This window comes from Haliotis cracherodii, unplaced genomic scaffold (assembly GCF_022045235.1).
Source record: "Haliotis cracherodii isolate W230 unplaced genomic scaffold, xgHalCrac1.p SCAF_26, whole genome shotgun sequence".
NCBI lineage: Eukaryota > Metazoa > Mollusca > Gastropoda > Lepetellida > Haliotidae > Haliotis > Haliotis cracherodii.
This window is the reverse complement of record NW_027266282.1, coordinates 2,588,460-2,612,232: the sequence shown is the minus strand read 5'-3', so window position 1 is coordinate 2,612,232 and position 23,773 is coordinate 2,588,460. Positions and strand designations below refer to the sequence as shown.

Below are 23,773 nucleotides of genomic sequence, written 5' to 3'. Positions count from 1 at the left end.
CTGCAGCTCCCTACGCTATCCCTGTTTGTCATGACATAGGCTTTCCTTCCTCATAATACAGGTGGCAAATAATGTCACTTTAACAATGGTCATAATATGCATGGATTATCGAAAGTAAACGCATAAACACATCTGTCTCTCCCTCTATGGCAGATAATAAGGTTTTATTTGCAAGGTCACGATCGTTGTCGATTCCGACAAAGACATGTGAGTTAACAAGTCAAGAAAACACTCTCTCATTGGTATAATTTTAGCGCACAGTTGATACAAATTCTGATTTCATTGACAGTCAAATTCGTCGATTTTTCAATTGCAGTGATGTTTCTAAAAGGGCCTCACTGATGAGTTAAACGTTTTATTTAACATTGCCGAGCTGTTTGTATATACACAAGGAGTGGCATGTCCATGGTAAAGAACCATTCGTTCTCTTGATAAAAAAAATTCTGAAGTTATTTCTTTTTAAATTTTCTTAGAAGATACGGAAGAAATTTTCCCTCTAGACCTGCCAAACTGTAACAGACTTGCATGGGACCTTCTAGAAGTATGTTGCAGTATGAGAGACTAGAGCACTTGTTTCTCTATGTATTGGTAATAGATAACAAACCTTTTTTATCGGTTGTTTGTAGGTGGTATCGTTGTCCAGTCAAAGATGTTTCGTCGTCCCGGTCAGACAAATAGTCTTGTACATGAGATAGGGCATAACCTTGGACTGTGGCACGTGCACCACGGGGTGTCTGAGATGGAGTGTGACGACCCGTGTGTAGAGAAGTATCCCTCACTGGAGCACGGGGACTTGTGCGCCGACACCACCCCAACGCCTGAGAACATGCACTGCCACGACCCTGACCCTACCGATGCCAGATGCGGACTGTTTGACGCCTACACAGACACCCCATACAGAAACTATATGAGCAATGCAGGTATGGTTTACCAACTATATTTGGAGTCTTTGGATTGTAAGCGTTAATGCGAGTATCCATGCTTATGAAAATGGGGGCCCGGATGGCACTGTCGTATAAGGCGCCGCAATTCCCTGTGGACGCCAGAAACCTATGATTGTGGGTTCGAATTTCGGTTCCCTCCGACATTGATTCTAGGTTTGTCAGCACCATTTCCGTACGCTTGTGGGTTTCACCAAAATGTTAAACGTTTGAAACTTGCATCACTTCGGTTCTTCCTCCCACAATATGCTGATAGGCCGTGATATAACTATAATACTGTTAAAAGCGGCGTTAAACCCAACTTATTCACTCCTATGAAATAATGTACGACGCGTATCATGCCCATTGTGCGATAATTTCTCAAATGGACTTCAATAGCAGAACATACTTTTCTTAAGATGCGATTCAAGTTGAGATAGGGTGGTAACTCTGCGTTGTGTGTCGCCCCGACGGCTTGGCAAGTGTCTCAGTTTGTTTGGCTTATACTAAGCTGTGTAACTCTGTCTTCCAGATGACAACTGTACTAATCACTTCAGTCAGAACCAAGTTGCCCGGATGCATTGTTACCTTGACCTTGTGTACAAGCCGTGGATAACTGAAAAGATACCCTCACCTGTACCGCTGCCACCAAGGGTATGTTTACCATAGGTGTTTAAGTTAACTGAAACAAACAAGACCTGTGCCTTAAATGTAACCCGTGAAGATCGGGGTTAGAATTTAATCTTCAGCAACCAATGCTTGCCGTAAGAGGCGACTAACGGGATCGGCTGGTCAGGCTGGCTGACTTGGTTGATTGCATGTCATCGAATCGTTTGCGTAGATTGACCAGAACAACGAGACGAGTCAAGAATGTCAAATCAGTAAACACAACTAACCATCAGCTTACATGCTCTGTAAACATAACAATATATCTAAGATATATATCAAAGATGCAGATAACATCCTAGAAATATGAAGATACAAATGATCAGAGCTTATAATATGAAAGTTCAGAATAATGTCTTTATAATTCAGTTCACAAGACCGTGAAGATCCGGGGTAGAATAGGTCTTCAGCAACATTTTCTTGCCGTAAAAGGCGACTTTGCTTGTCGGAAGAGGCGACTAACGGGGTCGGATTGATGCTCATGAAGTCAAACACTGGAATGTCTGGTCCAGACACGATTATTTCCAAATCGTCATATAGCTGGAACATTGATGAGTGCAGCGTTACACAACAACAAACAAATATGAAATGAAGAAGAGGCTTTCGACATCTATTACAAATGGGGTCAGGAAGGCCCACAATTCGATGTGCAGAGTTGCATCCTTAGCCAGGCCAGGATCTGCTGATCTCTGGTTGGAATCACAGATTCTGCTTTATCATGACCCTTGACCTGTCAGCACAATACTCGTGCTTCTGTTTTTCATCAAAGTGGTAAACATGTACGACCTGCATCCCCCAACAAGCTCATGTGGCCGTCTTCAACTTGAAGTGCTCAAAGCAGAGTTCAACCCAAAGCCACTTATTCACATTTAACAACTCTTGAAGTTAGCTTTGGCAACATTGCACATCCTTTATAAAACAATTCTGTCTTTTAATTTCATTTGGCTGCAATCCGCATCATACTCATGTCCTTTAGGTCCTGTCGTCAGATGTGACGTCAACGACGCTTGCCTGGATCTCTCCGTTCAGTATCAGCAGCGATGACCCTGATAGTATTTGTAGCATGTGTACCGAGGACGGCGCCCTGTTTCAATACGCTGACGATGCAAGCTCCCCGAATCACCAAGATGCCAGTGGGGAATGGGCACCTGTAGAAGCAACAGGTGAGATATATTCTAAGGTACTGCAGAAGCAACAGGTGAGGAATATGCTGACGTACGTATCTACAAACGCAACAGGTGAGGTATATGCTGACGTACGTATCTACAGAAGCAACAGGTGAGGAATATGCTAACGTACGTATCTACAGAAGCAACAGGTGAGATATATGCTAACGTACGTATCTACAGAAGCAACAGGTGAGGAATATGCTAACGTACGTATCTACAGAAGCAACAGATGAGATATATGCTAACGTACGTATCTACAGAAGCAACAGGTGAGATATATGCTAACGTACGTATCTACAGAAGCAACAGGTGAGATATATGCTAACGTACGTATCTACAGAAGCAACAGGTGAGGAATATGCTAACGTACGTATCTACAGAAGCAACAGGTGAGATATATGCTAACGTACGTATCTACAGAAGCAACAGGTGAGATATATGCTAACGTACGTATCTACAGAAGCAATAGGTGAGATATATGCTAACGTACGTATCTACAGAAGCAAGAGGTGAGATATATGCTAACGTACGTATCTACAGAAGCAACAGGTGAGGAATATGCTGACGTACGTATCTACAGAAGCAACAGGTGAGGAATATGCTAACGTACGTATCTACAGAAGCAACAGGTGAGGAATATGCTGACGTACGTACCTACAGAAGCAACAGGTGAGATATATGCTAACGTACGTATCTACAGAAACAACAGGTGAGGAATATGCTAACGTACGTATCTACAGAAGCAACAGGTGAGGAATATGCTGACGTACGTATCTACAGAAGCAACAGGTGAGGAATATGCTAACGTACGTATCTACAGAAGCAACAGGTGAGGTATATGCTGACGTACGTATCTACAGAAGCAACAGGTGAGGTATATGCTAATATGCGTATCTGCAGAAGCAACAGGTGACATAGGTATTAACGTACGTATCTGTTGTGACATATACACGCTTAGATCTTCTCATCATTAACAACCCTATTTGTTTGTATGGGCATGTTTTCGACAATAACTGACTTATGTTTGACAAAGTGATTAGAAATATGAACGTTCAGTAGGCCTGGTTTCATTTCCAGCCCACTGACTCCAATGTAATAATTATTTCCTTATACGACAGATTGTTCTGCGAGTCATATCCAGATAACAGCCTTGGTAACTCACCCACTGGTCACAAGGTTTCACTGTCAAATTGTGTGTACTGTGTGAGCATCCGATTTGCAACTGAAGCTAACTGAATCTTGTTTGATGTGCAGGGCCGCCTGACGCTGTGACGTGTGACGCCAGTACACGGGTGTGGATGCCGGATGTCAATACTTGTAAACATCAACAGTGTTATATCGACCTGTCTCTCAGGTGGCCGGTCAAACCCGCAAGGTAGTTAAGCAATCACATGCTTTTAGTGCTGTTTCGTCATCCGTCACAGGCTGACTTACATGGACATACCTTAAATCGCATGTACGTCCACTGTCATAACGGGAAAAGCGTTATCCAGAATGAAATAGAATTGAATGTTGCGAAAAAATGGTTTGGGTGATACGATAGAATACCATTTCAAATCCTAGCTTGAAATATTTTCAGTAGACATGTTTGCTATCCAAACACGAATCAATGTGTATGAGGACGACATACCTGAAAGGATCACAGTAAGGCAAGTAGAGTTATCTCCCCTGATTGCCCCATCGATATGCTCAATACATACACGTTGTTTTCTGACGACAGCTTGACGTTATGGGCGACATGGAACGCCCACCGGGGACTGAACAAGATACGGCTGTACTACACGGACCGCACTGTACGTACCTTGACGGAAGTAGATACGTACTGCAACATCCCCTTCACTACAAGGCTGGCTGGAGACCGGAAACTGAGGAAGGTAAATCCCAGGATGCACTCTAGAATATACACGCTTTAGATGCATAGTGATGGGAATCATCAAGTCTTGATCAGTGTATACCTTTGCTAGCATATATTAGCAAACAATTTGTGTTAAAGATATATCAATCTTCTGAGTCCGGTTTGTATCTGAACACAGTGGCATTCGAAAGCTAGTAAACATAAAATAAATATATATAAATAAATACAGATGTACCTAGCATACTCCCCATGAATGCTTCGTGACCATCATTGGCACGAGACATCGACAAAGATACATCTAATTTAACAAAATTATATAATTTCGAATAGTTTATAAGATTGGAGATTGTGTTAAATAGGTTGTAATCAGACATGGAATGAAACTCCCCCGAGACAGACGTGTTAACACATCGCAGAAAAGAAAACTGAAACCAATGATTCAAAAGATATTGTTCAGTCACCAATCTGGAATAGTTGAGTTCTATAGTTTGAACTCATTGCAAGATCTACAAATAAACGATCAGGAAATACTTGATTCAGTTCTATTCACCCTTCCATAACGGCCTCTAGGCCAGATCAGTTAATATATACTGAACCACAAAAGAAACGTCACCATTGATAGATATATGAGAACCTTATTTGTCCAAACACTGTTAACATATCTTTGAGACATATTTAAAAGATGAAATTTGGCAAAACTGATCATCAAGGTTACAACTAAAATGTCAAATGTTCTTAAAAGTGAAACACAACACTAGTCTCGGTGAAAATGGCATCACAAGTCAGTATCTCGTGTGTCCGCCATGTGAATTGATGACTGCTGTGCAACGTCGATACATGGAATGAATGGGGTGGTTGATGAAGGCCATAGGCACTTGAGCCCACACTTTGAGGAACACCTGACGCAGTTCAGCTGCAGTTGTCGGCCTTGGTCGGACGTCATTCAGCCGTCTTTGAATCTCGCCCCACAGGCGCTCAATGGTTTTTAAATCGGGAGCGAGGGCAGGCCACTGCATGGTTCTGATGCCATTCTGTTGGAGGACGTCTCTTGTTGCTCTTACAGTGTGGGCACGGGCATTACCATGCTGAAACTCGTGGTTGCGGCGACGTGCCAAATGAGGTATGGCGTATGGTGTCAAGACTTGATCAATGTACCAAGCTGCTGTGACACCATTGCCTCTCCCTGGACCGATGTTCCGGAAGACCAATTCCACCCCACACCATGATGCTCGGACCACCCCACGAGTCCCACTCAAGAACACAAGCATCCAAATAATGTTGTCCACGGCGTCGCCAGACTCTCTCTCTGTCACCTGCTGTTGAAATACAGTAACGGCTCTCGTCTGAGAAGAGGACTCTTCTCCAATGCTGGTTGCGCCAATGCTGGTGCCGTGTTGCCCACTAAAGACGGTCCCGGCGATGACGTGGTGTCAGAATTGGTCCTCGGTGTGGCCTGTGACAGTGGACAATCTGACCATCCTGACGTCGGGTGATGACCCTTGGTCTTCCACTACGTGGTCGGTCATCTGTAATGTTGGTAGTCTGGTACCGTTGCTGGAGCGGGTATATGGTCCTTGAAATATGGACTTGAAATGCATTGACCACTTGCCGGGCGGTTTGTCCAGTTTGCAATCGTCCAAGGGCTTGGTGTCGCTGATTTCTTGTAAAATCTTGACATGTGGTAGTAATTCAATATTGAACGAATGTTATCCGATCTGGGTGGATTTTTATAGGGCAAGAAATGGGGGAACGCATGTGTATTTCAATTTGCACGGAACTCACGTGCATCTGGTTACCATGGTCGTTGCCGTGTTTGGGCGATCGGTTTTAATGTCATCTGCTTTGTTTTTTCAATCATCAAATTTCATTTTTCCGGACAAGGTAATGTTAAATTTTAGAAACTTTGACAAAAATAGATATTTAAAAGACAACTTTTCATGCAATGTTAGTTGGGGTGACGTTTCTTTAGCGGTTCAGTATATATGGTCTTTTTAATATAGTTCAATACGTTAACGAACCTATGCGAGAATATTATCACTTATTTAAAATACATATCCTACATATGTACAATTACCCTTGATATATCTTGCTGTTTACTGAACCCGGACAATAGGATACCGGATAGCGGATTTTAGAAGCGTAATTTGTTTTTACTCTAACAATCTTTATATTTGAATACCAGACCAGGTTCAGAAGGGCCAAAACACAGTTTATCAATCAGTCGAACTTTGTCATGAAATATGCACATCATAAACAAAAAAGAACAGTCATATTTCGATATTTTCACAATCTCAAAATCACTTGGCCTTGACTTGACTTGACTTGGCATGCTGGTCACATGAATAAATTACAAAAGTATGGTATTCAAGGCAAACTTCTCCTTTGGTTATCTGACTATATTTCAGATAGGGAGCAAAGGGTCTTCGTCAATGGAGAATACTCCACAGCCCAGAAGTTAAAGGCTGGTGTTCCACAAGGTTCTATGCTTGGTCCATTACCGTTTCTTGTCAATATTACCGATGTAGTAGATATCTGTGACACTGTTGTTAGACTATGTGCATATTCCATACGTACACCATCTGCTGATAAACATTCGAAGTGAGCTGAAGTGGTTGGTTGATGCTTATACAAGAACAACTTAATGAAGGTACACGTGGCCATATGACCAGATGTAGTATAAACCGATTCGCAACTTCCTTGTAGTTGTATTTGGAGTTCCCATATTGAACATACAACGTGTCTGGTCTGTCTCAAAACTGTTAAATATAATGAAGAAATATACGCTTACTCTCTCCAGAAAAGAAATGAGTAAAACATATACCACAATAACCATGTTAAAGCAGGACTTGATTCAGCATCCGAAGTCTGGGACGGTTTACGGGCAGAACTGTTTAATATTCAAAAAGAATTTATGGTTCTCTGGTTTGCTTCCGCTACATTTCGAAACGGGATGGGTACCTCTAGCTAAATCTTTGGGCCAAATTCAAACTCGCGGTACCACTAGTCATTGCTAATAAGTTATGCTGCCATATCATAAATACGATAAAATCACACATTCAATCATAATATCTTGAAATAAAAGCGTACGTTTTAAAACTAACTGCGATATACTTTAGCTTGCACGTGATTTTATTAGACTGTTATTTCTGTCGCGACTGTCACATCATGCACTTGAACATTTATTTATTTCTAATCATAAGATAATCAGATCATTCTTATTTTTTTAATCAAATCAATATGTATATATGTGAACCTTAAAGATTTGTCCAGCTCCATTCCTTAATGACAAGATTATCGGAGGTCACATGCAGATTGTTGAAACGAGAGATGAAAACCAGAACTATTCTGATCAAAATTGATTCAAATGAGAATGGTAGTGATAAATCACAAGAACAGAACTAATCAACTTCAAAGTGACGAAGATGAGCCGCGTGGCCGCGAGATCTCAGGATCTATTTTATGCTCATTTGAACGTGTCACACAGCGTTATTGCTGGGCTGTTGTCAGATATGGCGTGGTGACTGTTTTTGAATGGTCTTCAGTTTTGGAACTGGCACCTTGATGGCACCTAACGCCCGAACAGTTCCACTAATACATATTTCTGTTTATTTGGATGTCTTTTACAATAAACGTGTTTTAACATATACTGACAATGATATTGCAAAGGCAGGAAATATGAGTGGCCATTATACTTTAATAAAATGGTATGAGGGAGATGCGAATCCAGGTATGTAAAGTTTTCATTCCTATTTTACAATGCACCAACGTGAATCCGGTTAATGACATACCATGATTTGATTCACTTGTAGATTCGCATATATACCAGGTCACCGTACGTCGCCATCGACGCCATAGAGATTCTGTCCCAACCAGTTAACCACCATTGCTCGGCGTGCAGTAAAATCAAGTACAAGGTGACCAGGTCGCCGCCTTTCACCGACGGCGACTCTCGATACACAAGTGACCTCAGATTCTCTGATCTGTAAGTTCAACGAGTAAGTGACAGGATATAAGTTTGAAAGTTGATCGTAATTCATGGTCATAGCATAGTATGAAATAAACTCCTAAGCATACATAATGAAATTATCACATTCAAAATCAAGTATGTACAGAATTATTTGTGGCACCACAAGTAAATATTAAGATATTCCAAAATTTACCTTTAATGTTCAAGTAACATGTGGGACACACGTTTTATTTCTAAATGACAATTAATTTATCTATTTTAAGGGCATACGAAGACCAACAATTGAAACACTTTGTCTAAGAGGTGATATTGTATATTCTTCGTTTGATATTAACTTCCAGGGAAGTTGAGAAGTCGAAGACCTACTCGTACTGGGTGACGGTGATGTTAGGGACGGCATTCAGCGCCATGTCTCCACCCCTTATCTATACACACGGACAACACTACTGCGGTGACGGTCATTTAGAGAGGTAGTAATTCTTCTGTGGCGATATTAAGACCTACAGTTATTATCAGATCCAACAGGAACACGTTGGTCTTAGTAGTAAAGAACTTCGTTCTATGATTTTAAATATCCTTTTCAATATAGTCATTGAATATTACGGAAACAGTCGTGGTTTCTTTTGTCAAGGAAAGATTGCATTGTCACAAAGATTACATTGATTGGATAGCATCATGGGCAGTCGACAACATAGGGTCAATTACAAAGTCATTGTTTTGTCTTTGAGTATGACGTGACAAAGCAAGAACTGTTATGAGCCAGTAATTATAGGCATGGGTTTTTATATGATTACATGTCCCCTACTACTCTTGAGTCCCTCTGTCGTATCTTTCAGCCAGAGTCAAGAGGAGTGTGACGATGATAATGCTATGGACGGGGATGGATGTAATGTCGAGTGTAAAATCGAGGAGTTTTTTCATTGCCAAGGTAAACATGTACATTAATATTATTTTTTGTATCGAAACATACAACCCCTCATGTATTCGTACTGGTGCAATATCACATTTGCATGTGTTTTCGATTACATACACTTGCATTGTTTTATTCGATACACGCTGATCTGTTCAGAGAAAAGCATTAGGGCTGCAGGCAAGTTTAATATAGCGCTGGTCTCTCATACCCTCGTCCTACCTAGAGCGCTGCGAGTGTCACACTTCTGGTATAGTCTGGTTCTATTTAGGTTTGGTCGTCTATTTTATGGACACAACGGATTATTTTCACCGCATTCGGATTCTCCTAATTTTAGCATACGACTTGTTTAGCCCTAATGAACTCGTTTACAAATAATGTCATTACAAACCCAATTACAACTTTTGCTTTATTGTTCCTAATCACTTAAGGGGCGGGCGAGTAGCCTAGTGGTTAAAGCGTTCGCTCGTCCCGCCGAAGACCCGGGTTCTATTCCCGACATCGGTACATTGTGTGAAGCCCATTTGTGGTGTCCCCCGCCGTGATATTGCTTGAATATTGCTCAAAGCGGCGTAAAACCATACTCACTTACTCTTAATCACTAAAAGTCTCTCCTTACTTTCACAACATGTGGGAGGATAATGGTTAAATAGAAAAATGAAAATAAAATCTTATTTTTGATCTTTAAGATGAATCATTGTGTTACAACTTGTTGATGTGAACTCGCTTCTTCAAATAGATATAAATACACATACATGTCAGCACGGTATCGATGCCTTCACGTTCTGCGTGTGGAAGGCAACGATCTAGCTTTCATTATCCAATGTACTTGTCAGGTTCACCCAGCTTGTGTTACCGGCATGAAGGTGACGGGGTGTGTGAGGACTTCGAGGTGACCTCCAGTGTGTCCGACTGTGGCTACTATACTCCGCCTGGCTACAGGGACCAGTGGGCACATATAGCCACAGCCAACCCGCAGTTCCAACTACCCATGTGTCCAGAGACAGTTGTAACTGGACCACCAGATAAATCCAATGTGCGCCATCAGTAAACATCATGCACGTTTGTTAAACAAATCTATTTAATACAAAATGAAGAAATGTTCAGTTTGTTTTCAAACATTTAGGTAGCTGATTTGAAATAAATAGATAAACAGAACGCAGATAACTGTGCTTTTCTCGTGGACCCCTCGTGGACCTCTCTTGGACCCCCTCGTGGACCCCCACGTGAAGATAGCGGAAAAGAGTAAATTTCCACTCTTCTGTAGATCCCAAGTGAAGTGTGGATGTGTGGTCACATTGGTTACATAGTACGAACTACTTCGATCGGTGACCTCATGGAGGACCCGTCCTGGCTGTGTCATAATGACCTGGCGCTGTGGATCTGCAGACAGTCAAGCTACTTGTGGAGGTCCGGCTTAGAATTCAGCAGCCCATGCTTGTCATAAGAGGCGACCAACGCAATCGCGTGGTCAGGTTCAATAACTTGGTTGATGCATGTCATCGAATCCCAATTGCGAAGATCGGTGCTCATGATGTCAATCACTGGATTGTCTGTTCCAAACTCGAGTGTTAACAGACCACCGTTATATAGCTGGAATATTACTAAGTGCCACGTTAAACAGCAGACAGACAAACATAACACATTCAAACACAAGTTGACAGGTCACTGTTTTATAGATTATATTTAGACGATTAATCTGAACCCCATCTACACAATAAACTTGTGTTTTCAGGCATGTGGGATGGACGTTGAACCGAGCCATGCCTGGTTTCCCTGTGGAAGTCACTCCTACAATGGAAACTTTTGGATTGAGGTACATCCACCCAATGTTCACTTCATATGTAGACGTACCCTATTTTACACATATAATAGTTTAGGTTATCTCCTTCCGGTAATGATATTGAAACTAATATGTTACTTTTGTCGTACGTTTTGATAAATAACTGTGGGAAATTTCATTTTCGGTAACATGTGCTTGTTATTCAGCTATATTTCTTGGAACCAGTCGTGGCTACTGAGGTTTTAGTGTACATCGGCTCTGATGGCAGGTCGGAACACGACCCTACTTCAAAGAATGTGACAGTTGAGTTGATCAAGTCCAACAATGATTCAATTCCCCTCTCGTCACGGGCGACAACTCTTGATTGTTCCAAACCTATTACCAGCATACCCGTGACACATGACCTGTCTCGGCCATTCTTTCACACGACAGGTAAATGGGTTCTATAGTCTCACATTTTGACATGTCCAAATATATAGTACAATATACAGGTACAGACATTGTCTAGTACATCGTTCTGTATCTTGTATTAGATAACGACTAACAAACCGTGAACTTCACATCATAACAGCTTAGTATACAGTTCACAATACAATTGATTATATATACTTGTAAGTGCACGGATAGCTCTACCAAGGAAAACACATGTAGTTCAGCTTCCTACCAAGTCTTTATTCAAGACGTGCTAGTGCCAGCAATAATGACCTGTTAGGTCAACTATGTTGTCCGTCGCACCTCCCGTACGTTAGTGTTGAAGTGTTTTCGTCGAGTGATCTTACAGTTCTGTGTAGATTAATATGTTATTTGGTCATATCAATGAAATAACGTGCTTTTACAGGTTCACTGGTCACTTTTATTTAAACACAAAACAAATTCCGGTAACTTACAGTTTAGACTGAGAATCAACACGTTTGTCACTCGTTTGTCTCAAGGTATTTCCTTTCTTGTTGCTAATGTAAATTTATATCTAAACTTATGTAAGATGTTGGAAAAGTAGGCCATTATGTAATGTCTGTAATGTAACGTAATTTTCATGTGTGACATTGCGTTCATTGAGCACGTAGTTGGGGAGACGTGTTTATATCTGTTAATATTTAAGCATCGATAGAGATATTGAAGGGGATTAGGATAGTGACTTGGGAGGTTTGGACAACTTTGAGCCAACTCTCATCATTACTAATTTACAATTATTCATTCATATTATGATGATTATTATTATATTACTATTGTCTTGCCTTTCATGCCCAATGGAATTTGTTTCGGTAGATAAACGACTGTCTAACTGCCCCATGAGCAGAATACATGTCTGATAACAGTCAATATTTACAATACTTGGAATCAAAAATAAGGTCAAGCGAGTTGACTGACTGTAAAAGTCCAATTTCCAGCCTTGCCGAATTAGACTGGAATTTCGTGGCTCTATTGTAGCGCCACCAGCGCCCAGGCAAGACGATCTGCAATCTTTATTGCAATAAAACGGGCCTCTCTGGCATCAAGTCACTTGAGCACCTTGATTAAAAACGTGAAAAGACTTGCAAAAGTCTCACCAAATTGGCCTTCATCTCATGTATCTGTTTATAAAAAGAGCAGTGTTGGAATTTGTTAAAAAGACAGAAACATTTGATGTGATTTGAAAAATCTTGGACTTTAGGAATCTTGGTTTTATTGTTTTGTTAACAAGATGGTCTGCTCTTTCACTGAATGTGGCTGCTCTCAGTTATCATTAGGTTGATCTGGTTCACCCCAGTTATATGTTTCTAGGTTTTTCCTTGCTATTTTGGCATCTGTGTTATTGTAAACCTCAATCGTCACTGCACAACACCAGTGTCCCCTAATCTTTAGTCACGTGTGTTCAAGGGTAATGTTTTTTGCAGGTATTCGGCTGAGTTTTAACTACTACAGAATCAGTTTCCGTGCTGTGAGGCTTCGATCGTCCCGACTCTTGGACCCGGTAACGATAGCAACATGTGGCCGGCAGGAGGTGTACAGTCCGCGATCCCTCAGATGCATCACACAGAACTGTTCCACCACGTGCCCCCGCTTTCTTCTGCAACATGCTCTGCCGCAGTGCTCCGGCCACACAGAGGGACACACATGTACTATACACTGCATGGAGGGGTCAGTCAATAGGGACACTGGGGCTTTCCTCTGAAACACATGTTGTTATCTGTTATTGAGTTAGGTGTAACGCTGCTTTGAACAGTATTTCAGTTATTTCACAGCCGTCATCTTCATGTATGGAGACCAATCTGTTGCATGTCTCAGACGTTTACCACCTTAACATGGAACGCACCCGTGAAGATCCGGGGTAGAATAGGTCTTCAGCAACCCATGCTTGCCGTAAAAGGCGACTAACTGGATCGGGTGGTCAGGCTCGCTCACATGTTTGATGCATGTCATCGTATCCCGATCGCGTAAATCGATGCTCATGATGTCAATCACTGGATTGTCTGGTCCAGATTCGATTATTTACAGACCGTCGTCATATAACTGGAATATTGCTGAGTGCGGCCTTAAACAACAAACAAACAGACAAAAAAACATAGGAACGCACACCTCTGCTGTATATTGAGCTGATGATTCTAGGAAATGAACAGCAGATTCATAATGTATTCATGTGGAAAGTAAATAAGTAACGAACACTACGTTTTTTATTATGTGTAACAAACACAGTGTAATGATTTATAGGAGATTGTGGAGATGGGATTGTGTATATATATTCGACAATGTTCTGACGGAAAGGTACCGCCTGGAGGGTGAAACTGACCGCGCGCTATGTGCCAGTGGGAAGTGGGTGACCGCAGCACCTATGGCCTGTGTACCTGTAGACTGTGGGATACCTGCGGTTCCATTTGCATCATCCGCCTGTCCGTTTGGAACAACACACGGCAACAACTGTACATTCAAGTGCAATCCACCTGCTCGACAGCAAGGTAGGAACAAAGACGAAACCAGAAGATAGGAATGACTTCCTCCCTGACGGGAAGTGTGTCCTGCGCTCATTCCCTCTATTTGAATCGGGATTAGACACATTTTGGGGGTTTTGGTGAAGTCGCTCCTGCAATTTGATTTTGCTTTGTCATGGGTTACATCCTTATCTCACTGACTCGTTATTTCATGCCACCAGTTTGAAAAAGAAACCAGTTATAGAAATGATGAAAGTCATTATTGGAAATAATATATCCGGATTGTATAGATTAATTGAATAACAACCAATATGATAAGCCCACCATAAAAGGCCTGCTTGTACTGATTGTGTGGAAGATGAATGACCCGAGGTTATTATATAAGGTATAGAGGTTCTCCGCAATAAAAGAAGCATCTGAAGAATAATTTGTTCACCTTTGGACTAAAAATTTAATTATAGTTTTTGTTGTTATAGGTTATGACAACACCATACGTTGTGAGACTGACGGGTTGTGGTCGGCCCCCACGTCCACGTGCCATATACGTTGTTACCCTCCTCTGCAGATCCCACACGCCAAACTCGTCACTAGGCAGTGTAAGCGAGGGCGTAAACCACTCTCAACAACTTGTAAATTTAAATGCAAGAAAGGATTTTACGTGGAGAAACAGAAATTCAACAGGTGAGTGACATCATGTGTTGTCTCTGATAATGCGGCCAACGATTCCAAACATAAAGCCCAACAAGTTGAATTGGTTACTTAAATAGTGACATGCAGATTGCATAGCGCAAGACTCCACACCAGATGAGGAATGCCCAAAGTGCTGGACAAGGTATTGCCCTGGTTAACGGATCATTTGGTATTCATAGTCTTTCGCATCTCCAATATATAAGAATTCCACAATCATGGCGCAGGACCACACTGCTACAATGATGCCAGGATAATAGTGTCCCCGGTAGACCAGTGCCATGTAGCCAGCCGCTCGGTACTTCCCGTACATAATGTACATTGCACTTTCCGAAGCGCCCAGAGCAACTGAGGCGGGTTCTCTATACTGATGAGTAAGGACCCAATCTAACAATGAAACCACTGACAACTCTAAATGTAAGCGTTACCGTTTTGCCAGGAGAACACGACAGTTTAGTTTTATTATACTTCTGAAAATCTAGATAGGCTCAAAAAGGAAGAAAGGTTTCACTGATTTCCGTTGCGTATTGTTTGGTGCGTGCACGTGAGTACGTTTGAACGTAGAACATGCACCTTCATTAGCATGGTTCGAAAAGTATAAACATGAGTCTCTGACAAGGACGAGATATGATGACTGCATGTTTTGGACCACTGCAATCTCATTAAAATCAGATCTTAGTTCTCGCTACCGCTAAACAAAGATCTGAGGACATCCCATTTCGGGTCACGTCAGACCGACCTTTCAAATTGGCGTCTACGCTTCGCAATATATTTTGACAAATTCTCGATTACAAATTTGAAACCTAAACAAAAGAACATTCTGGAATGGCTAATAGATGGTCTAGATTGTATGGATTAAGTCGTTAAACCCGTAACTATCGTTAGGAATACCCCGTGTTAAAGTGTTCGAGGTTGTATGATTAGAAATCACATTCCGACTGTCACTTTCATGATCTGGTAAGCGACGCTCTGATTGGTAGGATGAAAGGTCGTTCTGACGTGACCCCTTAAGGGATGTCTTCAGATCTTTGTTTAGCGGTAGCGAGAACTAAGGTCGGATTTGAATGAGATTGGGTCCACTGAAAATTGCGATTATTTTCTAAAACAAATGACATATTTAAATGAAGGTTATCAGACATGTCCAATAAATTGACTGTCATTTTTGGACGTATAATATGATCAACAACAAAAGTATTAATCGCTCGTGTTACTTTGACATCTCCCTCTTGTATGTGCCTGCATATATATATTGTTGTGCATGCTTTCAATTTTCTTGTGTGCAGTACAAAACCTAGTGTGCATGGTTCCACTGTGCATGTAAGCCTGTGTGTGTGTGCCCGTCTGTATGTACACTGCTATGCATGTATGCCTGTGTGTGTGTGCCCGTCTGTATGTAAACTGCTGTGCATGTATGCCTGTGTGTGTGCCCGTCTGTATGTAAACTGCTGTGCATGTATGCCTGTGTGTGTGCCCGTCTGTATGTAGACTGCTGTGCATGTATGCCTGTGTGTGTGTGCCCGTCTGTATGTAAACTGCTGTGCATGTATGCCTGTGTGTGTGGGCCCGTCTGTATGTAAACTGCTGTGCATGTATGCCTGTGTGTGTGTGTGCCCGTCTGTATGTAAACTGCTGTGCATGTATGCCTGTGTGTGTGTGTGCCCGTCTGTATGTAGACTGCTGTGCATGTATGCCTGTGTGTGTGTGCCCGTCTGTATGTAAACTGCTGTGCATGTATGCCTGTGTGTGTGGGCCCGTCTGTATGTAAACTGCTGTGCATGTAAGCCTGTGTGTGTGTGCCCGTCTGTATGTAAACTGCTGTGCATGTATGCCTGTGTGTGTGTGTGCCCGTCTGCATGTAAACTGCTGTGCATGTATGCCTGTGTGTGTGTGTGCCCGTCTGTATGTAAACTGCTGTGCATGTATGCCTGTGTGTGTGTGCCCGTCTGTATGTAAACTGCTGTGCATGTATGCCTGTGTGTGTGGGCCCGTCTGTATGTAAACTGCTGTGCATGTAAGCCTGTGTGTGTGTGCCCGTCTGTATGTAAACTGCTGTGCATGTATGCCTGTGTGTGTGTGCCCGTCTGTATGTACACTGCTGTGCATGTAAGCCTGTGTGTGTGTGCCCGTCTGTATGTAAACTGCTGTGCATGTATGCCTGTGTGTGTGGGCCCGTCTGTATGTAAACTGCTGTGCATGTATGCCTGTGTGTGTGTGCCCGTCTGTATGTAAACTGCTGTGCATGTATGCCTGTGTGTGTGGGCCCGTCTGTATGTAAACTGCTGTGCATGTAAGCCTGTGTGTGTGCCCGTCTGTATGTAAACTGCTGTGCATGTAAGCCTTTGTGTGTGTGCCCGTCTGTATGGAAACTGCTGTGCATGTAAGCCTGTGTGTGTGTGCCCGTCTGTATGTAAACTGCTGTGCATGTATGCCTGTGTGTGTGTGCCCGTCTGTATGTAAACTGCTGTGCATGTATGCCTGTGTGTGTGTGCCCGTCTGTATGTAAACTGCTGTGCATGTAAGCCTGTGTGTGTGTGCCCGTCTGTATGTAAACTGCTGTGCATGTATGCCTGTGTGTGTGTGTGCCCGTCTGTATGTAAACTGCTGTGCATGTATGCCTGTGTGTGTGGGCCCGTCTGTATGTAAACTGCTGTGCATGTAAGCCTGTGTGTGTGCCCGTCTGTATGTAAACTGCTGTGCATGTATGCCTGTGTGTGTGGGCCCGTCTGTATGTAAACTGCTGTGCATGTAAGCCTGTGTGTGTGCCCGTCTGTATGTAAACTGCTGTGCATGTATGCCTGTGTGTGTGCCCGTCTGTATGTAAACTGCTGTGCATGTATGCCTGTGTGCGTGCCCGTCTGTATGTAAACTGTTGTGAATGTATGCCTGTGTGTGTGCCCGTCTGTATGGAAACTGCTGTGCATGTATGCCTGTGTGTGTGTGTGCCCGTCTGTATGGAAACTGCTGTGCATGTATGCCTGTGTGTGTGTGTGCCCGTTTGTATGTAAACTGCTGTGCATGTATGCCTGTGTGTCCGTCTGTATGTAAACTGCTGTGCATGTATGCCTGTGTGTGTGTCCGTCCGTCTGTATGTAAACTGCTGTGAATGGATTCTGGTTCCAGACGAAGCTATCAGCTGACCTGTGGGGACAACGGAGAATGGAATGGACCCCGTTGTGTGAGGCTACAGTGCCCTTCATTACCAGTAGCCCTAGCTGGTCTCTTTAAGTGCAGTAACAAAGCTCGGAGCCGTTGTGTTCTCAGATGTAAAGACAACAGCCAGGTAAAAAAATATTACACTGTCTGTAAAAACTTCATCTGGTAACCGTTTTTGTAAAGGGGCTTGCGGATACTTCAGATATTGATACTTCATACTATTGATTATGTTATGCATTTTTATTAACGACATATTATTCGCATAAAACCGATGTTTTCGTCTGGGATCCGTGGGAATTCCGGACGAACCGACTCCCTATTAAGGAATGTTCAATGCTGACAAACACAGGTTTACCTGGCCCTGGTTTCATTATTTAAAACCACTGTGGTGTAGCTGGAATACTGCTGACTGCAGCATGATACAACATTCACTGTTGCCCTAAAATGTCATAGAGAAGCATCAAACTATCTTGTTTCTAGCCCAAACAGAAAATCATATGCAAGTCCAACGGTATGTGGTCTGGTGAGTTCAAGCCCTGTCGTTCACATCTTGCTGCCAAATGCGAGCCACCATCGCACCTCCAAGATCAAGTCATCGACTGCCCTCAAGGGAACTATGCCTTTGGTAGGACTACTGTGGATTTGTATTTTGTAACTGCTGCGAAAGCGTTGCGATAACGCAGAAGTGTATTTACAGAAACGATTACTACTTTCCTTCTCAAAGTTAAGTCATTTCAGTAATTACTCATTTTAGGGAATCATAATTATTATAATTAGCTAGACACGGCAAAAGTTTTCTTCTTGTGTGTTCTTCCAGGCACAACCTGCGGGGTGAGATGCCGATTTTCTATCCACGAAGCTGTGTACATGGGAAGGACGACTCGAAGGAAGAAACGTGTCCTCAATGGGCCAGCAACAGGCCAAATCATCACAAATTTCACATGTACAGGATCTTCTCACTGGTTCCCGAACCCGAGACACGTCAAATGTGTGGAGAAGTGCAGCGTTGTAAGTGTCCAATACCGTGTGACATTTCATTGCAGCCAATACGCAGAGGGTGTTACATAATTTCACATTAAGTAACATGAATATTATTTTCATAGGTGAAGGTTACATACATGTACAACAAACAGATAATTATGATTTGTTTGTTTGTTTCTTGTTCAACGCTGCCTTAAAAATATTCCACTTATATGTCGCTGGTCTGTAAATATTCGCATCTGGACCAGACAATGCAGTGATGGACGTCATGAACATCGATCTACGCAACTGGGATACAATGACATGCATCAACCAAGTCAGCAAGCCCGACCCTCCGATTCCGTTAGTCGCATCTTAATTTACTTCAGTTTTGTTTTTGGAATGAAGATTGTTAACTTTGATGAACATTAAAATGTCCACATAAGCCAGAAAGCATGTTGAGAAAATGAGCATTGTTAAAGTGCGTGTGCCAAATCAAGGATCATATTAAAAAAGTCATTCATAGTTTAGGCAAAGAAAAATGTCTTCAAATAGTTTTCAATAGGATTGCCATACCAGCTTGTGACATAAACTTACCTGATTTTGGTGTTTGAGATTGACCAAGTCCTTCAATTACACATGTATTGTTGGTGTATGGTGGGTACAGTTTGTCCACTATGTAAGATAATGCTGTTAATCCTATGGTTTGTCATTAAGTTTTACATTTTCGCCCTTGTTGTACATGAAACTGAAGTTGGTTGAAATTGTTATTGTTGACACATGCAACTATGCAAATACAGTTCATTCCAGTCGCAGGCAGGGCAAAAAGGCTATGTCAAAACAGGTCTTCTCTATTTTATAGCAATACACATTGACCGATGATGTAAATTAACGATAACTATAAATTGTGTTTGTGACATTAAACAGTTACTCTAGTTTCTTTGACTAGGCGTCCATGTCTGATGGATGGTGTGACGGCCGTGACAACCGGGAACACTGCAACTGGGACGGCGGTGACTGTTGTCGCTCCACAGTTGGTGGCCAAGTCATGCCATTTGCCAAAGCATGTACCTCCGAGTGTGCATGTAAAGACCCCAAAGCCAAAGAAAATGTTGCCAAAAGAAAGAAAGGGCGAAAGAAGAAAAAGGGAGACGGGTCTTCAGCACACTAATTTCTACAGTTATTTAGTTCTAACGACATCACTGCCTTCTGTTGGCTCTTGGGGAAGATTGCGATTTAATCATGTCAGATGAAAACATCACATGTTTAACCAAACAATTGGTTTGTGTTGCACTTGATAGTCTAGAAGCCACCAGAAAGATCATTATTTAATTTTCCGTTATGGTAAAGTTTGGTTTTGTCTTCAGAACAGTCACCAAAGTCATGAACTGGCCGAACTCTAATCTTGATTGTCCTATTACATTCCCAGATGATATGTTGAGACGTTGTTTGTAGATAGTGGCATGAGGATTAGTTAAGCAGCTAGTTTCACAAACTGTTACTGTGAATGTCGTGGTATTGTGTTGACAGGGACAGTCTTACTTCAGTTCGGTCCTGTAGACTGCTCAATCATTGACATTTACATCGGGATAGAGAACCATCAGAACAATGGAAGTTAGAACATTTGTCCGTCCAAAGTAAGGAGATCTTTGTAAAATGAGAGTGTCGAGGATCCGTGGCATTGTTTTATGTAACAAATGTATTGGGCATATGCTATGAACGAACATGAGAGTTTCCGTTTGAAGGAGAATGTAGTTCTCTGCATGTTGTTTGGATTCGTGAGAAGTCTAAAGTTAGTGTTAGTCCTACGAGTACCCACGCGATCATATCGCATCCTTAAACAATACCTGGTTTTAGTTTGATGGGGAAACAATTGACGGTTTCCAGGATAATTGAATATTGGATTAGGCGCACTAAGTTATTGTTACTTCGTTTTCAGTGTGGAAAATTTAGCACTGTCAATTCAGAAAGGATTCCGTTCACGGGCCATATCGCGTTGTGCGGAGTCAGGCGTCTTTGCAGGGAGGGATTTATATAGAGTATTTTTCAAAGCACAACTTAAATAGAATGTTGGTTTGAACCTTATAGTTTTTCAGGCGATCAATGCTTTCCTCACCAACCTTCAACATTATGAAAGTAATTGGTACATAAATTGCGTGAGAATGATTCGGTTAAATGAAGTTGCCGTATACATGATGTAACCAACGGAAGAAACCAAAGATTTGTGTTTGCGAGTGATTGTTCCTGGCATGCAATCTTTAGTAGTACATTAAGTCAGACACTCGTGATTTTGTGGCATTTGTATTCGCGTGATTGTGTTGGTGTACATGTTGTGAGTTATGCTTCGACTCTGAGCTGTAAGATGCAGCTCACAGTTGCTGGTGATGTACATATATGTGCATAATAACCTTTAACTTATATACAGTCATACCCGACGTTAGCAGCCTAATGTTGTCCCTTTGTTTGAACGAAGTTATTCAGTGTGGTTGACTTCGAGACCTACCTCAAGGTAGAAATCGTTTCTGGCGACTATGTGCATATAGGGGATCCCGCCATAATACTCTTGTGGTCGATCTTGTTGTCATTACACAGCTGTCGTTTACGTGCAAACTCGTACTTTTTGGCGAAGGGCAGAATGTCACCATCATGAGGAAAGGCCGAGGCAGGTTCTGTTACATTCACTTCTAAATCAAGTCTGCTATTTTGTTAATTAAACACCAGTGTGTGTCTAAACAAACAAAGAAGAAAGCTTGCGCTCAGAACATATCGACCACTGAGGAACAACATAAATGATAATAGAATTATTGATTCTTACGTATATATTTAGAACATTCTGAAAATGTATTAATTGTTTGTGATTACCAAGAGATATTACCTTTCAAACAGCCTCAACCCCAAGCCCTTCTGTTTGAACTTGTATTTCTCCTTTTGCAGGTATTTTGTTCCCCTATTCAAACAATGGGTAGATGTCATTACTCGACATAACCTCAGAACCAAGTCAATTTGTAAATCATTGCGCATTGTCCGTCTGTCTATTCATTTTCAATGCATGGGAATCTGATTTGATTTTTTCAATAATTTAGCACATGTATTAGAAAAAACCCACACATTTTGTAATTGGTTGAAAATCTTACTCCCCTCAATCTCATTCATGTCTGATCTTAGTTCTCGCTAGCGCTAAACAGAGATCAGAGGACATCAAAAGGGCACCAGTCAGAGCGTCGCTTACCAGATGATAAGATTGACAGTCAGAATGTGTTTTCTGATCATGCACTCTTGAAAAGGTTAACACGGAGTATTCCGAGCCACAGTTCCGGGTTGTACGACTGAATCCGTCAAAATCATTGTCTATCTGTTGCTTAATGGGATAACATATGGACGGAATGGACTTTGCATTACCTGTGGGAAATACTGCCATACAATCTAGGTGATCTATTGGACATTACGGAATGATATTCTGTTCAGTTTTTAAAGTTTGAATCGAGAGCTTTGTCAAAATATTTTCCAAGCGTAATATGGAATAGAAGTCACCAGTTTGAAACTTGTGCCGTAAAATTCGTGAAAGCTGATTTCTGATTGGATTATTCCTTTTCGACATTTCATTGGTCGGACAAAGTTCGCGAAAGGTCGTTATGACGTGACCTGTTACGGGATGCCCTCAGATCTTTGTTTAGCGGTAGCGAAAGCTAACATCTGATATTGTTGAAATAGTACTCACTTGAAACTCACAATGACTAGTGAGCTGAAACTGTCACTTGGATTTCTCTATTGAAACGAAATGTGCTTTCATCAGTAAATAATGAAATCCAACGCACTGCACAGTCAAATAAGTACAGACTTAGATATGGAATACATTCGAATCCCCTCATGACAGTCTCAATTTGGCGGCTGTATTTTCTACCGCATATTAACTATCAGTTCATGGCGAGCAACAAGGTCTTGCTGCCCTTCAAAGTAGAAGACGCCATTGTTACTTAAATACAAGTCAAGCTGGTCGACACGAGGAACAATATAATTGTTCGGCCTTATGCTTGTATGAAGTACATTCGTCATCCCTGCGGGAACCTCGTGTTTATGCCATCAACATTTGTCGTTACTTTGTTCTTTGTTTATTGTTTGAATATTGTTATGTCTCTTGTTAGTGTTTTCATATATTATTGTATGTTCCTACCATTTTGTGAATAAAATGAATAAAGATATTTAGTTGTTACTAGCTATCCAGTGCAACGAGGACTTTGTAACAATTCATGATGTGTAGCCCAGACGGGGTGTGGAATGCTCTATATACAAATGTACATATTATTATTCGTAGAAATTGTAGTGGAGGTGTTATTATGTTGTTCTATACTGGGTACTTATACGCGCAGAGGAGGCGTAACATGCTTTACATACATTAAGTCCGAACAGAAGACGACCATCTAGATCTCCATGGTCTGGTGGTAGAGCGTCTGCCCGGAGAGCGGAAGGTCCGGGGTTCGATCTCCGGCCGCGTTATACCAAAATACGTTAAAAGATGATACTTATTGTAAGCCTGCCTGGCGCTCGGCATTAAGGGGCTTAAATAAGGACTGCCCGGCTCGGAATCAGTATACTGTGTCCGAGTGGAGTATTAATGTTAAACTGGTATCTCTGGTATCTCTTGCACTATGAATTTCATTTAAAGGAAATGGGCTGATAATGCTTCGAATTCGTTGAGCTTGTGTGCAGTTTACATGAAAGTGTTGAATAGAAATTCTGTGTGCCAATGACAACTACATTTTACGTTGGTTCGTTGGTAGATTAGGGCGACTTGGCGTA

General features: G+C 41.8%; 1 protein-coding gene across 1 annotated transcript in view; it reads left to right on the top strand.

Annotated features, from left to right (window-relative positions):
• LOC139473059 (pappalysin-1-like) overlaps positions 1 to 20,196 on the top strand; it is a 38,585-nt gene extending 18,389 nt beyond the window's left edge. The window contains exons 4-21 of the mRNA XM_071255569.1: positions 627 to 920; positions 1,453 to 1,574; positions 2,563 to 2,749; positions 4,010 to 4,130; positions 4,476 to 4,629; positions 8,420 to 8,592; positions 8,919 to 9,047; positions 9,414 to 9,505; positions 10,324 to 10,523; positions 11,223 to 11,303; positions 11,477 to 11,702; positions 13,145 to 13,388; positions 14,013 to 14,203; positions 14,653 to 14,857; positions 17,984 to 18,143; positions 18,497 to 18,641; positions 18,834 to 19,024; positions 19,926 to 20,196. Coding sequence (XP_071111670.1) covers positions 627 to 920; positions 1,453 to 1,574; positions 2,563 to 2,749; positions 4,010 to 4,130; positions 4,476 to 4,629; positions 8,420 to 8,592; positions 8,919 to 9,047; positions 9,414 to 9,505; positions 10,324 to 10,523; positions 11,223 to 11,303; positions 11,477 to 11,702; positions 13,145 to 13,388; positions 14,013 to 14,203; positions 14,653 to 14,857; positions 17,984 to 18,143; positions 18,497 to 18,641; positions 18,834 to 19,024; positions 19,926 to 20,147 — 3,137 coding nt within the window. The 3' untranslated portion in view covers positions 20,148 to 20,196. The remainder of the gene's footprint in view (positions 1 to 626; positions 921 to 1,452; positions 1,575 to 2,562; positions 2,750 to 4,009; positions 4,131 to 4,475; positions 4,630 to 8,419; positions 8,593 to 8,918; positions 9,048 to 9,413; positions 9,506 to 10,323; positions 10,524 to 11,222; positions 11,304 to 11,476; positions 11,703 to 13,144; positions 13,389 to 14,012; positions 14,204 to 14,652; positions 14,858 to 17,983; positions 18,144 to 18,496; positions 18,642 to 18,833; positions 19,025 to 19,925) is intronic.
• The last annotated feature ends 3,577 nt before the right edge of the window (positions 20,197 to 23,773 follow it).